Source organism: Armigeres subalbatus, chromosome 1, assembly GCF_024139115.2.
Source record: "Armigeres subalbatus isolate Guangzhou_Male chromosome 1, GZ_Asu_2, whole genome shotgun sequence".
NCBI classification, from domain to species: domain Eukaryota; kingdom Metazoa; phylum Arthropoda; class Insecta; order Diptera; family Culicidae; genus Armigeres; species Armigeres subalbatus.
Genome location: NC_085139.1, coordinates 224,919,738 through 224,936,319, shown reverse-complemented (window position 1 = coordinate 224,936,319; position 16,582 = coordinate 224,919,738). Strand labels below are relative to the sequence as shown.

Genomic DNA, 16,582 nt, shown 5'->3' with positions numbered 1-16,582 from the left:
TACGGTGATCCACCCGTCCAACGAAGGATAACGAAAGTGCGAGCACCGACAACGATTCGGTGTGTTTGACGAACGATGAAGGCGACGGCGATGAGGAGTTGATTGGTGGCCGGGGGTCACGATCAGCATCACTCACGACCTTCTCGCGTCGTGAAACCGTCGATTCGCAATCCTCGCCCGTCATTGACGAGGAACAACCCGAACAACTGCGGGAAGAAGTTGATCCGGAAGCGCTGCGGGATGACGAAATTGGATTTGATGCACTTAGCATCGATATTGAGGACGAACTGGATCAAGAGGTGGTTGAGAGTGTGCTTGTTTGAATGTGTGCGTGTGTTTTGAGACCGATTTTTAGACTTTGTAGATGTAGTGGCACGAAATCTTCTTTGATTTACTTATTTTATTTCTACACGATTTTAATTTGTGTGACTTTGTACCTCAGGCAAGCAATGCAAGCCTGGCCTCAACTCTTCGGTCTACCACCTCGTTGAACAATTCGGAAAGCTCTCTCGGTGTTGTGTCGGAAGCGGGACGTCCGATGTCGTCAAATGGCAACCGGGAAGATGTGGAGAACGGCGTAGTGCTTCGGTCGGATTCGCTACGATCGCTGCCGACGATCCGGGTCAGTTCACCACCGCACCTGCCGGCCGCACTGATCAGAAGCCCCAGTCGGGTGGCTTCGGTGGCGAATCCCACACTGGCTGGAGTTAACCGTAGGTTGGTGGTAAACTGCTCCGGACATGGCGGGAGAAATATGCTAATCAACACATTTGTAATTTTGAAGAAAAAGACTTCCACCAACGGTTCCTTTTATTCTGCCACGACAACCTTCCCTGAATGAGCAGCGTCTTGACGAGGGTGAGGAAGAAGCTCCTCCCTCACCGCAAGAAGTTCTCCAGTTCGGTGAAGACGAGGATGAGGTAATCTACGTTGTTGCTTTTTGTCGCCGCTGTACTGCTTCTCTTTACTAGTGTTCGTGTGACTATTGCTATACCGTCTGAGCTGTTAGAATTTGTTGCAGGCTATTGAAGTAGTGCATTATTATTGCAGGTAGTGCAGGTATTATTGCTATGGGTATCGTTGTTGGTGATGGGACATTGATTAACTTGCCAATTGAGAGTAATGCGTTCGTTGGCGTTTCGTTCTAGGACTTGGATCATGCGGTGCAGAATCGTGTCCTACAGCACCTCAACGAAGTTAGCCGCCGCTCGTCGAGTCGCTCATCGATCGGAAGCGTTGGCAGTGCCGGTCCTCCCGGTAGGGCTGGAGATGCTGACGAAGCAGACAGTGGAGGTGGACGGCGATCATCTACCAACAACAACAATGACACGGGCGATGACCGTTCTTCGCAGTCGTCCACATCCAATGAGAACGATTCGTCCAGTAGTAGTCCGGCTGGAGCGGATGTGGTACTGCCTGCAGGTTGGTCCATGCAGCTGGCGCCGAACGGAAGGGTATTCTTCATCGATCACAACGAGAAGAAAACCTCATGGGTAGATCCAAGGACCGGACGAGCCAGTCCAATGCCAAATGCGTCCAGCAGTACAGCTGTGAGCGATCCGAGACGCCCGGAGGACGGACTGGCGCCCCTGCCGGAAGGATGGGAAGAGCGGGTGCACTCGGATGGAAGGACTTTCTTCATCGATCACAGTGAGTTTTCAAATGATTGTATTGTGGTATTCCTTCCAGATTAGTGTTTCGACTTTTTTCACAGATACCCGAACCACTCAATGGGAAGATCCACGCTTGTCGATGCCAAACATTGCCGGCCAAGCAGTACCTTACTCAAGAGATTACAAACGGAAATACGAGTATTTGAAGGGACAGTTACGGAAACCGGTAAGTCCTTAAGAAATGGTGTGAGCAAAATTTCTAAACTTCTCAACGGAGAAACTGCCTTGCAGTGTGCTTCATGACATTGATTAATGGTGTTCAGGATTTCCAGGATTCTGTCGGAATCTGTTCAGGATTCTGTCGGAATCTTGTTCAGGATTCTGTCGGAATCTTGTTCAGGATTCTGTCGGAATAATGTTTAGGATTCTGTCGGAATCCTGTTCAAAAGTCTGTCAAAACCCTGTATAGGATTCTGTCGGCTGTTCTGTTATGTCAAAATCTTGTAAGCATTTTGTTCGGATTTTTCGGAATCCTATTCAGGCCTATGTCAAAATCTTGATTAGTAGTAGTCGGAATATTGTGCCAGACTCTGCTGTGCCGGGATCCTGTTAAGAATTGTCTCAGAATCCAATTTAGGATTGTGTTTGAATCCTGTTTAGGATTCTGTTGGAATCTTTTTCAGGATTCTGTCGAAATCCTGTTCAGGATTCTGTTGGAATCCTGTTCAGGATTCTGTCGGAATCCTTTTCAGGATTCTGTCGAAATCCTGTTCAGGATTCTGTCAGGATCCTGTTCAGGATTCTGTCGGAATCCTGTTCAGGATTCTGTCGGATTTCTGTTCAGAATTCTGTCGGGGTCCTGTTCAGGATTCTGTCGAAATGCTGTCCAAGATTCCGGAAGATGTTAGATGTCGAAATTCTGTTGAGGATTCTGTCGGAATCCTGTTCAGGATTCTGTCGAAATCCTGTTCAAAATTCTGTCGGATTCCTGTTCAGGATTCTGTCGGGTTCCAGTTCAGGATTCTGTCAGGATCATGGTCTGGATTCTATCTGAATCCTGTTCAGAATTCTGTCGGGGTTCTGTTCAAGATTCCGGAAGATGTTAGATGTCGAAATTCTGTTTAGGATTCTGTCGGAATCCTGTTCAGGATTCTGTCGAAATCTTGTTCAAGATTCTGTCGGATTCCTGTTCAGGCTCCTGTCGAGTTCCTGTTCAGGATTCTGTCACGGTCCTGTTCAAGAGGATTCTGCTATAATCCTATTCAGGATTCTGTCAGAATCATGTTCAGGATTCTGTCTGACTCCTGTTCTGGATTCTGTCGGAATCCTGTGCAGGGTTCTGTCGGAATCCTGTTCAGGATTCTGTCGCAATCCTGTTCAGGATTCTGTCGGAATCCTGTTCAAGATTCTGTCGGATTCCCGTTCAAGATTCTGTCAGGATCCTGTTCAGGATTCCGTCTGAATCCTATTCTGGATTCTGTCGGAATCCTGTTCAAGATTCTGTCAGGATCTTGTTCAGGATGCTTTCTGAATCCTGTTCAGGGTTCTGTCGGATTTCTGTTCAGGATTCTGTCGGGTTCCTGTTCAGGGTACTGTCGGAATCCTGTCCAGGCTTCTGTCGGATTCCTGTTTATGATTGTGGCCGATGGGGTAGTAAAACTCGTCAACGTCTCTTCAGCGAACAAATGTATTACGCAATGTTGTTGCTTTTAAGCTACGAATAAACTCTGGTTAAGTTACATACAGTTCATTGAGTGTTCTTATTCATTTACTCACAGTTTCGGTGACATACAGTATGAACTCCCCTTTCCTGACCTCAATAGTGTGCAATTAAATCCACTTGACGAGCCTAGTATATAGAATTCTTTGCTATCAAATCTATAAAATTCACTTGACCTTGTTTACCTTTTAGGCTATAGATGAGCTAATTACCACCAATCCGTACTAATAACTTTATCCGTACTACTAGCTATAAGAATCAATGATATTTTATAAGTTCTAGGCACCATCAAATTCATTGAGTTGATACTCACAACTACTTATTAATTCATATCCAACTGGAGTTCTGAAAACTTTCTTAATTATAATCTGGAAACCTAGACCTAATATAGCGATAACATTTTTTCAATTTTGCCAATCATCTCATCTGACACATTGTAGCTACATATAGATTGACCTACGAACGTGCGATCGAAGGGTGATCCTTATCGCCACCATCTATTGCACACATAGCCATGTGACCGTCCGTGTTGCCAGTGCTTACATTCCCCGACCCGTAAGGATTTCCGGCTCCGGCAGCCTTACCACTTTGCAGCACATCTAGCACTGCTAACTTTGCTACTACTCGTCGTAGAACTCGTCCATCTGCTCCGGAAATTAGCTTTACCACTTTACCTCGTACCCAGCTATTACGTTCCATTTCGTTCACGATGAATACCAACGAGCCTTCTGCTATACGTTTAACGTCCTCGAACCATTTCGTTCTCCTGGTGGTGGTAGGTAGATATTCGCAGATCCACCTAGTCCAAAAACGGTCGAGCATCAACTGACACTGATTCCAGCCACTCTGAAGCTCTATCTCATCGCTCGTAGGCTTCTTGATGGTTTGCTTAACCCCCGAAGAACTCAGCAAAAGAAAATGGTTGGGAATTAGTGCTTCTTGGTCCGAGGTATCCAGCGGTATGTATGTTGACGGTCTAGCATTCATCATTGATTCAGCTTCTGTACACAGTGTGTCTGGAATACTTCCTCAGTATGCGCCGGAGATGACGTATTCCACCTATCGCTGGGCTCACAGCTCGCACCATGCGCTTCCACGCTCCTCCCATATGCGGAGTGGCCGGCGGAATGAACGACCACTTGGTGTTGGCATTGGTAAACGTCTCCGCTAACCCTGTGTTCACAGTGGTTATTTGCTTGGTTAACTCTCTACACGTTCCTTGAAAATTTGTCCCATTATCATCGGTGTAGATTTCAGTTGGTGCACCCGTCGATGGCCCAAAATAATCGATGCCTACTCGGGAGAATGACCGTTCATACGGAGTTACTCATTACATAGAATTTCTGCCTCATCTCGTTCACCTAGACGCCTGCGGTACCAATCAACTAGAAGTTTAGTAACGTAATGTCCTTTGGGAAGGATAATTGGATACTTTGCCTCATAGGAGGCGAAGGGCGATGCTTCAATGCGACCTTCCATCCTTATCACTCCGAATTCATCCAAGAAGGGTGAGAGCATGCGTTAAACGCCCGACTTAATCTGCCGTCTTGCTGTATCTATCGAGTTTCTAGTCAACTCCACTATTTCAGAGCTTCCCAAACTTTTGGGTATGCGACCCACCTAGCAAAATTCTATGTCTCGCGACCCACCTATGAAAAATACATTTTATCAAGTAGTATTAAGCATTAATTGAAACAGAATGTCATCTGTTTTGGCTTCTTCCACATGAAAAATATTCACGTTAGCTTACATGTACAAATGCAAAAAATGACAAACATGATATTGTTTGTCAAAATGTTAGCGTTTTTATTTTACTTCATCAAGGGACAGCTTTAAGGCATAAATGTTTTCTAAAATAGCGTGGTGATGAATATTTAAAATAAAATGCGGTTTGAACTTAAAATTATGTTCCTGACAAAAATGATCAGAAGGTTCGGCATCCGAGCTGCAATTAATATTTGTTCTACGCGACCCACCAACAATCCGCTCGCGACCCCCCTGGGGGTCGGGACCCACAGTTTGGGAAACCATGCACTATTTCATCTTCATATTCGTCAGATTGTGTTAATCGCCAAAGGGCATTTTCAGCACGCTTGTAATCTTCTTGACTCAGTATGTTTCTTCTGCCATCTCTTCTGGTACGGCAGCAATTAATGAAATGGAAAACGTAAGCCATACTTCTTAACATGCGTTTCCATTTTGAAAACCTAGAAACGTCGATAATAGAAGGTCGTACTATCTCCTGTGAACCGCATGTGAACCGGACGCAGCTCCTCAGTCGTTTCTTTTGGTTGGACAACTTGCTGAGGCAATAATTTTTCCGGCAGATACAAGAACTCTGGTCCTTTAAACCATCGACTGTCAGGCTCAACGACAGGTTCTTTTGTCCATTTCGTTGCTTCGTCTGCCACATTAAGTTTCGTGGAACTCACCGCCATTCGGAGATATTGGTACTTTCAAGGATTTCTCCTATCCTGACTGCTACGTATTGCCGATACTTCCGTGTGTCTGACCTAATCCACGGCAGTAACGTACTAGCATCGCTATGGTAGACGATACGCTTGATCGGAAGAGTGTGGTTCTCTTTAATGGTTTTCGCTAGCCGACATCCGATTACACCTGCTTGCAGCTCCATGCGTGGAATCGATAGCGATTTAAGTGGCGCTACCTTGGCTTTCGAAGACACGAAAGCGCACCGAGGTATACCCTGCTCCATGATGCGAAAGTAAGCCACACAAGCATAGGCCAACTCACTCGCGTCGACAAAAACGTGCAGCTCGAGAGTTTGAAGGTCGTCTACGTTGTACTCTGGGAAATAGCACCTTGGCACACGAACATTCTGTAGATTGGGAAGTTGTCCGATCCAACTTTTCCAGCGAGTAAAGATTTATTGAGGAATCGCGTCATCCCAAGTCACTCCGCTACGCCACAGGTCTTGGATTACAATTTTTCCATGGATGAGAAAGTTGAAGATGCAGCAGCCGCAGAATGCCTCGCTTGGACACTGTTCCGTCTCCGAATACCATCCGCTGCAAGTCGTCTGACAGAACGACTGAGAATGTGGCAGCTAGTGGCAGCCAAGTCATTCCCAGAACCCTCTCTTGTTGATTCGTTTTGTCCTCTCCAATCACTCCAATCACAATCACAATCTCCAGCACGGCCGGTCCTTCCCCGACCCGTCGCAAGACTACATTCGAATTAGAGCGCCAGTTTCTCAGGTCAAACCCAGCTTTGGAGTGCACAGTTCGAACGTCGTTTGCTAAGTTAATCAGCTCTTCTTCCGTAGCGCGGCTGTCCAAATAATCATCCACGTAGTGATTTTGAACTATTGCTCTTGTTGCTTCAGGGTACACCTTTTGCCATTCGGCAGCGTTAACGTTTTTAACATGCTGTGCCGAGCATGGCGAACAAGTAGAACCAAATCTCGCCGCATCCGTTATGTAAATCTCCAACTCTGCAGACGGATCAGATCAATACAGGAACCGTTGGGACGAACGATCAGCTGCTCGAATTTTGACCTGATGATACATCTCTTTGATGTCAGCAGTGACGCAGAACTTTCGTTCTCGGAATCGGAATAAAACTGCCGGAAGTGAGGTCAACATATCCGGACCCTTCAAAAGCATCGAGTTGAAGGACACTCCGTTTACTTTGGCCGCTGCATCCCAAACAATCCGGACCTTTCCGGGCTTCTTTTGGTTAATAACCACACCTAATGGCAAATACCAAGTTCGCTTGATATCAGAACCTTCAATTTCCTGCTTTGTGGCCTTATGCGCGTAACCCTTTTCCTGATACTCGCTAATTTGCCTATCCAGATTGTCACGTAGCTCAGAGTGTGCCCGAAGACGTCGTTCCAGACAGTGGAACCTTCTTGCAGCCATCGCGTAACTTGGTGGGAACTCAAACTGGTCGTATCGCCAAAGCAGGCTCGTTTCGTAGTGACCATCTAGCTGTTTCCTCGTTGTTTCGCGTAGAATAGCTTTCGCCCGAGCTTCTTCGACACCTTCGGGTAACGGCCCTGTAGTTATTCCCAAGTTCTCCGCAGAAAAGAACTGCTTGACTAAATCGTGCAACTTTTCGCCGTTTGAGCACTCACATACGTGAAATGAATGAAACCTTTCCGATTCCGCCATGTGGCCGAATACGGTCCACCCTAACCTTGTCTTGTTCGCTACAGGTTCATTGCCACTAGGTACCTTCGCGACATTTCAACGGAATGGCCAGTTGCAAATTGCTCAGACCTATTAACAACCTCGGTGTAGCATCCTTGTAGCTCTTGATTGGCAGTTTTCTCAGATGAGGAAACCTTTCCGCTAGCAGTTTGTAGTCCAATGATTGATGAGGCAAATCAAGACGACCGACGGTGCGCACGTTCAGCAAAGGAAAGCGTTGTCCTCCCTCTGCACCAGCTATCTCCATATTAACTCTTCTGGAACGCTTCACTTCTCTAGTGACGTTCGAAGTCCACTTCATACACAGTTCTCTTTTCCCTCCGTTGATGCCCAGCTGGTCAACAATCTCCTCGTCTATCAGCGTCAAATCCGAGCCTTCATCTAGAAAAGCGAACGTTTGGAATTGCTTAACCTTGCCATAGAGTATAACGGGTATGATCCGAAATATGGTGGGATGCTTCGCCTGACGATGAACGGACACAACAGCGACTTCAGTTGACTCAGGAGATCCAGGATGGAGAAGCGAATGGTAGTAGGCGCGAGAACCGCTGACATCGCAGGACTTCGACGTCCGACAAGGCCATCTACCATGTGGCACTAGGCACTTATGGCATTATTGGTGGTCTTTGATCGCCTTCCAACGATCGTTCAGGGACAGAGACTTGAATTTAAAGCACTCTTTTACCCTGTGCCCAACCTTCTCGCAAATGAAACAAGGCTTCACGGTACCAGTATTTTTGCTAGAACTATTTTCGGTTCTTTGTCCCTTTACTTGCTTACGGTCGTCTTCGGCGCTATGCATGTTGACATACGACTTCTCTTTCGATTTCTGCTTTTCAATCCTAGTTGCTCTCGGCACTTCTACGTCACTGTAACGCGTAACGTCGCTTGCCGCTAAAATTATCGCCGACATATAGTTGCTAAACGTTTCCAAATCTACTATAACCATTCGCTGCTTGTAAAGCGCTAAGTCCAATCGAATATTTGCAGGGAGCTTATCGACCAAATCGTGCAGTAAAGAAGGATTCGTCAGGTGCGTTTGCTGATTAGCTGCCTTCAAATGCCCTACCAGAATTTGCACCCCAACGCCAAAACTTATGAGCGTTTCAAGCCGATCTGCCTTTGGTGCAGGCGTACTCTTAACTTTACTCAGCATCGACTGGATCAAGCGTTCCGGGTTGCTAAACAGCGTCTCCAATGTAGCCATGACTTGTGGAACTGACGATGGAAGAAGCAGGTTGCATCTAACATCCTCTAGGGCATTACCGCGTAAACATTTTTGCAAACGCATTAAATTTTCCGCATCAGTATAGCCGCACATCATCGTCGAATTGCGATAGCTACTAATAAATAAAGGCCAGGCCTCTGAAATTAGAATGTCCTCACTTCTGATTGATATATTTCATGTATCTACTTCGTTTTGTGACGTTAGAGCTTGATGGCACTTGATTACTGAAGGAATTTGGCTATAATAACCAAACATTTGGTCTGCGACTTTTCCACTCCAGCAGAGTTTTTAGTTCTTCCTAAAGTAACGATTGATTTGCCATCTGCTTCTTTCGATGCATCATCGTGGACTATTCCGCCTGGCATACAACTGGCTGATCCGTACTTTTACAACGCTAATTCGGTGGACATCATTATAGGAGCTGAGGTGTTTTTTGAACTGTTCAAGGTCCCCTGTGAAGCTCGGAAGATCTCTTGGCACTGCCTGTCTCGCTGCAATCTGCTGCTGATATTGACCGAGATGTGACTCGTTACGTGTTGCACTAGCCGGCAGCACTTGTGGATGATATGGTTGCCCTGGTGGTTTCGGCATCGCGTGTACGGGATAGAATGGTGGTTGCTGTGGTATGAACTGATACGTTGGGTATCCTGGAACTGGCATTGTTGACAACGTTTTACCTGCTGCTGGTACTGGATTCAGTCGTGGTGGTAGAGGTAACGTCAAATCTGTAGCTGACACTGAATGCATAGTCGCACATGGAGCTAATGGCACACCAAACGTTTGCTGCATAACAACCCCTGTTGGAACTGTCGGCATCGGCACTGATGACTGAGGCATCCTCGGAACTGGCATGGGCATAGCTCCCTTATTGGTCTTCATGTTTGGTGCTGATGATGGCTGGGACAATTGAGCTGGTGTTTTTGAAGGAAGTGTATAATGGCAGTTTTCTGCTATCGTTGGCAACTTCTGTACACATATATTATTATTCACTTCTCCGCTCTCTGTAGAGATCCCCTCTGGAGGTAGTAAGGGATAAAGCTTGGGTCTATTGCCTGTACCGGTGTTCAATCTAGCAGTGTGGGTGCTGACGACCTTAGACCCCATTGAGCTAAGCGGAGTTCCATGTAAAAGAATGTTCTGATTTCTAGTCACTGGTGGCTGCGGCAAACTCACTATAGAATCTCCTAGCGCCGTATCTCCAGCGGTAGCCTCACAATTTCCTGCTTCCATCCACTTTCGAACCTTGTCCACACTGTTTTCGCCAGTTTTACTGCTCCGCACACTACCACCTTCATCATCTAACGCCTCCGACATCAGCAACGCGAATTTGTCCTCGATGAACAGCTGCGTTAGTCCTTCCCTTTCCTTCTGAATACGTTCTTCTCGGCGGCGCTCCAGCTCCTGCCGAGAAGAACGTATTCAGAAGGAAAAACGCACGCTGGACAATTCCAATTGCCATCCGTGACCACATCACTATTACCTGCACAAGCACCGTGGTACCAACGAAGGCATCGGTGGCATTCCATCGATGTACCATCGTTGTAAGTGGCCTCACTGCAGCCAACGCAGCTCTGCTGGTTGAAAGTTGGATCCCCGGATGCTGTTGCCATTGTATACTATACGTCTCGATCGACTTCTTGCGAAACTCTTAAAAGATTTGTGGCCGATGGGGTAGTAAAACTCGTCAACGTCTCTTCAGCGAACAAATGTATTACGCAATGTTGTTGCTTTTAAGCTACGAATAAACTCTGGTTAAGTTACATACAGTTCATTGAGTGTTCTTATTCATTTACTCACAGTTTCGGTGACATACAGTATGAACCCCCCTTTCCTCAATAGTGTGCAATTAAATCCACTTGACGAGCCTAGTATATAGAATTCTTTGCTATCAAATCTATAAAATTCACTTGACCTTGTTTACCTTTTAGGCTATAGATGAGCTAATTACCACCAATCCGTACTAATAACTTTATCCGTACTACTAGCTATAAGAATCAATTATATTTTATAAGTTCTAGGCACTATCAAATTCATTGAGTTGATACTCACAATTACTTATTAATTTATATCCAACTGGAGTTCTGGAAACTTTCTTAATTATAATCTGGAAACGTATACCTAATAGCGATAACAATTTTTCAATTTTGCCAATCATCTCATCTGACACATTGTAGCTACATATACATCGACCTACGACCGTGCGATCGAAGGGTGATCCTGATCGCCACCATCTATTGCACACATAGCCATGTGACCGTCCGTGTTGCCAGTGCTTACAAGGATACTGCCGGTGTCCTCTTCAGGAGGAATCTGCCAGAATCCTGTTCAGGATTCTGTCTGAATCCTGTTCTGGATTCTGTCGGAATCCTGTTCAGGATTCTGTCGGAATCCTGTTCAGGATTCTGTCGGATTCCTGTTCAGGATTCTGTCAGGATCCTGTTCAGGCTTCTGTCGGGTTCCTGTTCAGGGTTCTGTCGGGGTCCTGTTCAGGAGGATTCTGCCATAATCCTGTTCAGGATTCTGTCAGGATCCTGTTCAGGATTCTGTCTGACTCCTGTTCTTGATTCTATCGGAATCCTGTTCAGGATTCTGACGCAATCCTGTTCAGGATTCTGTCGGACTCCTGTTCAAGAGTCTGTCGGATTCCCGTTCAGGATTCTGTTAGGATCCTGTTCAGGATTTTGTCTGAATCCTGTTCAGGTTTCTGTCGGAATCCTGTTTAGGTTTCTGTCGGATTCCTGTTCAGGATTCTGTCAGGGTCCTGTTCAGGAGAATTCTGTCGGAATCCTGTTCAGAATTCTGTCGCAATGCTGTTCAAGATTCCGGAAGACGTTAGATGTCGACATCCTGTTCAGGATTCTGTCGGAATCCTGTTCAGGATTGTGTTGGAGTCCTCTTCAAGATTCGGTCGCTATTTTTAGAATCCTGTCCATAACAATGCCATGTCATGCCTATGCTATGCTAATGCTTTGATAATAATCTGTAAAGAAAGATGTTTGATGTAGAAATCATGTTCAGTATTCTGTCGAAATTCTGTTCAGGATTCTGTCGGAATCCTATTCGGGATTCTGTCGTTATCCTTTTCAGGATTTTGACGGAATCTTAAGCAGATTGTTGATCTGTTCACGATTTTGTCGCAATCCTGTTCAGGTTATTTTTAGAATCCTGTCTATAACAATGCCATGTCATGCCTATGCTATGCTAATGCTTTGATATTAGTCTGTAAAGGTCATCGTTAGAACTTTAGGTTGTGACTTTTCAATATAACCAAAATCAGTCCATGAAAACGCGCAAGGCACCCACAATAATAGAAATTGTTTATACCTTGCAAGGGAACAAAAACTGATCTTCCTTATCACTCATCATTTGCTCTCCATTGCAGGCCAACGTACCGAACAAGATCGAAATTAAGGTTCGCCGGGCTTCGATTCTGGAGGACTCGTACCGCATCATCAATTCCATCACCAAAACGGAACTGCTGAAGACTAAGCTGTGGATCGAGTTCGAGGGCGAAGCTGGCCTCGACTATGGTGGTTTGGCCCGCGAGTGGTTCTATCTGCTGTCCAAAGAGATGTTCAACCCGTACTATGGTCTGTTCGAGTACTCCGCCATGGATAATTACACCCTGCAGATCAACCCGTTCAGTGGGCTGTGCAACGAAGATCACCTGCACTATTTCAAATTCATCGGAAGGGTCGCGGGGATGGCGGTGTACCATGGCAAACTCCTGGATGCGTTCTTCATCCGGCCGTTCTACAAGATGATGCTGCAGAAACCGATCGATCTCAAGGATATGGAATCGGTGGATATGGAGTATTACAACTCCCTACTGTGGATCAAAGAGAACGACCCGAGCGAGTTGATGCTGACGTTCTGCGTAGATGAGGAAACATTTGGATACACGAGTCAACGGGAGCTGAAGCTTAACGGAGCAGATATTGAAGTCACGAATGAAAATAAGGACGAGTACATCAAGCTGGTCATTGAGTGGAGGTTCGTGGCGCGAGTTAAGGATCAGATGTCAGCTTTTCTGGATGGATTTGGTCAGATCGTTCCCCTGAATCTGCTGAAGATTTTCGACGAGAACGAACTGGAGCTGCTGATGTGCGGCATTCAAAGCATCGACGTCAAGGACTGGAAACGGAATACTCTCTACAAGGGTGATTACTACGCCAACCACGTCATCATCCAGTGGTTCTGGAAGGCGGTGCTGTCGTTTTCGAACGAGATGCGATCCCGGTTGCTGCAGTTTGTAACGGGAACCAGCCGAGTACCAATGAACGGATTCAAAGAGCTGTATGGATCGAATGGTCCGCAAATGTTCACGATAGAGAAGTGGGGCACACCGGAGAACTATCCACGAGCGCATACCTGGTGAGTATGGTAATTGTACAAATTGTTTTTTTTTCATCAAATAATTTAAAAAAAAAATGCCTGAGAAAATAAAACAATCTATTTCCATAATTTCAGTTTCAACCGACTGGATCTACCCCCCTATGAAAGCTATTTGGCGCTGAAAGATCGACTGATCAAAGCCATCGAAGGCAGTCAAGGATTCGCGGGCGTTGATTAAATCCTTCGAATCGCCTTGTAAATATTCTGAAATTGACGACCCACTGGAAGAGCCAACATTCCTTGGGATATGCAGCCTCAGCTTAAACCTTCCCATTATCGCTTACCCAACGGTAGCCCCCACATGTAGCAGAGATTCGTCCATCACCTTCTCGAACTCCGCTGCCTGAACAGTTTTACCAACACATGACAATCTACGTTAACACCCAGAAGCATGCGCATTATAGAGGAAAAACAGACAGAGTTTAGCTCCTGCGGCTGCCAAAACCAATCCCAATTTATCACGCTTATAAAACCGCCTCTGTGAGCGAAGTTAGCTCATTTTGTTGGCCGTTGTTTCGTGTTAGTTAAAACTCATCATTATCGAATCAAATTTAGGAAAACTATTTTGCCTTAGCAATGAACGCACTTGCACTGTTTGATCGTATTAGAAGAACATTTAAATTGTTAGGTGACGCCAAAATTTTGCCGACTTGTGTACCCGTGATGTTAATAACTTTTGTAAACCTAAATCAAAAAAGTTGTTTTATATGTTGATATTTTGATCGTTTGCCCTCCTGAACAAATTGACAGAAACGAGACTTGTTCGATCTACCTTTATACCATTGTCATGAGATCTAGATTTTTCTAACTCCTATTATAAATAGTCGTGACATTAAATCTAAACAAAACGTTGTTACTTAAACTGTTAGAACTTTTATCAGAGAGGGATCGCTCTGGAGAAGAAGGAGGTTTGACAGTATGGTACCGACACGAAGTGATATGGCGGGCGAAGCAATTGTTCATCGAGCATGTAGCCTCTGAAAAGGGCATAATTGATGGCAGGAAGCGGGGACGAGATTACGTTTAGTGGGATAATTTATATGGAATCAAAGAAATACTATACGTAGCTAAATATTTTCAAAGTATTTTAAATTCTTATGACAGAGTAAAATTATAAAATATTACGCTGATGGGATGAATTTTGCTCCTGAAGCGAGATATCACAGTTGTCCTTGAAATCAGAATAGAGCGGTTCCACGTCAAATCGGACATTTACAAAACTTTAGAATCTGGATTTTCGGGATTGGTTATACAATCTTCCCCAAGGTAGCTCGTACTCTGGCTTGCATCACGAGGAGATTCGGAGAGGAGTTGCTGTGGAAGCCGTGTTGCCGTGGAGTTGTTTTACTCCTTCACGTGGGTCTTCCGTGATGGTTTTACTAAAAGACATTTGCTTCACCACGAAATGAATACGGAGCTTTCTTGATATACAGAATAAAACGTAGTGCGTCTGTTTATCATCTCTTCAACGGCGGATTTGTCGGCAGACGATTCAACACACGCTGTCTGGAAGAAGTAGTTAGGTCTTTCGTTGAAAAACTGGAGATTCGTGTTGCAGATTTTCCGGAAGATAGCAGCATGAAAGGACATTGGAGCGCCATTAAGAATGCCTTTATTGCCACCAACGGGGATAGTCTAGGCATACTGCGTACCCAGAACAAAAAATGGATCACCAATGAGACCTGGGAAAAGAATCATCAACGATACTCGGTTCTGAAGAAGAAATTTGAGAAAACAGGTAAGTCAACGACCCAAAATCCGAATTTTCAATTCAAATACACTCATTTGATTCACAGCAATGGCTTCGGCATGAGCAATATTTTACTCAATCACTCAACATCTTAACCCTTTTAGGACGGACGGGTCAAATATGCCCAGCGTTTTAGATTGGCTGTGTAAAATCACAAAAGAGAGATAGGTTTCGAAGCTCTAATAAAAAACACGCACGCGTTGTGGAGTAGTCAAAGTTCAACTGAGTGTATTTCCATTCCGTATCAAAGTTATTCTAATTCTAACAGGTAAATGGTAAACATGTAAAAGTATTATAAATAAAGGTCAGTATCCCAAGGTTTATATAAATCATGTGCCAGATACTACATTCCATCCCTTCTTTAAAAATCAGTGTTATGTACATCAAAATATTTCAAATATGCTGGTTGCTTTGATTCTCTCCACGGGGCCGAGTTTTCACATCATCTCTCGCGCTTAGTTTCATAGGGGCGTAACTATATTGATCGGTTTCTCTTCATCGATGTTTTCTTTTTATTATTGTACCGAATTACGTTAGTTTGTCGATGATTTAATGGTTTGGGGTGATAAAGGATGATTGTATCTTGCACCAGAATCAATAATCACGGTTGTAGCTTTTGAAACAATTGAGTTATTAACAAAATATAAAATCGATTAAGAGAAATCGACCAAAACAGCTACGCCCCTATGAAACTAAACGCGAGGTTTGTCCTTTTATTCGATGCGTTAGTTTTATTACTGCTCGTTTCGGTTACCTTAAAACCCGTGCTGGTTGCTTCCATTTCTAGTTGATGTTCGTTTGGCTTTTCTAAGCTATCGGTAATCGTCGGAAATAGTTTCTTCACGTGTGATACATTCATGTGTATAATCCTTCCTGTTTCTGTTGCTTGTAGAGTGCAATCTGAAGCATTACGGTGAGTTATCCTATACTCCTCCGGATCAAATGCCGTCGAGAGTTTATTATCTGTTTGGATCCTTTTTAAAAAAACAGAATCATCGATAGATAAGTCACACACCGTGGCCATTCGTCGTTTATCCGCATACACCGCTTCTTTCATCTTCCTAATATGATCACGATCCTGAATCTCTTCCAATATCGTAGTACCCTTGAACATGAGCCCGGGAAGCTCATCCTTTAGCTTTCTTCCAAACATAAGGGACGATGGAGCTACTCCTGTCGTTGAGTGTGGTGTAGAGTTATGCATTAAAACGAAGGAGCGGAGGTCCCACTGCCAGTCAGAACCAGCAGTCTCTTGATATATTTCCAGGCGTTTACCAATTGATCGATTTATCCTCTCGACCTCTCCATTGGCTTGGGGCCAGTATGGCGTTGTTCTCCTATGCTCAATGCCGTTTTGCTTACAGAAATCCTGGAGCTCGCTACTTATGAACTGAGGACCATTGTCCGTTTTAACAGTCTACGGCATTCCAAATCGACAGAATGTTCCATGCAATGCCTTTATCGTCACGCTTGTTGTGATTTGTTTCATGATAATTATCTCTGTAACAAGGAGATTATGCCCCGATGGAAGTGGCTCAACAAAATCAATGGCCAAGTCAGCCCATGCTTTTTTAGGCATCTTGGTGGTTTGGGGCGAAAACTAAAGTACATAATTTGCACCTTTTCACAAAATCCTCTACTTGCTTGTCTAGATGTGGCCACCTGACTTTTTGCCGCAGTCTCCTTTTCATCGCCACCATC

At 44.8% G+C, this 16,582-nt stretch overlaps 1 protein-coding gene across 6 annotated transcripts in view; it reads left to right on the top strand.

Annotated features, from left to right (window-relative positions):
• The window catches only part of LOC134205829 (E3 ubiquitin-protein ligase Nedd-4-like), a 53,350-nt gene extending 39,089 nt beyond the window's left edge, over positions 1–14,261 (top strand). For 3 of the 6 annotated variants that reach the window (XM_062681444.1, XM_062681443.1, XM_062681442.1), the window contains 6 exons: positions 443–717; positions 785–920; positions 1,149–1,650; positions 1,715–1,839; positions 12,119–13,110; positions 13,207–14,261. In XM_062681444.1, the coding sequence (XP_062537428.1) occupies positions 443–717; positions 785–920; positions 1,149–1,650; positions 1,715–1,839; positions 12,119–13,110; positions 13,207–13,309 (2,133 nt within the window). In that variant the 3' untranslated portion in view covers positions 13,310–14,261. Of the gene's footprint in view, positions 1–26; positions 300–442; positions 718–784; positions 921–1,148; positions 1,651–1,714; positions 1,840–12,118; positions 13,111–13,206 lie in introns of all 6 variants that reach the window. The other 3 variants (XM_062681447.1, XM_062681446.1, XM_062681445.1) reach the window with 2 other exon arrangements.
• The last annotated feature ends 2,321 nt before the right edge of the window (positions 14,262–16,582 follow it).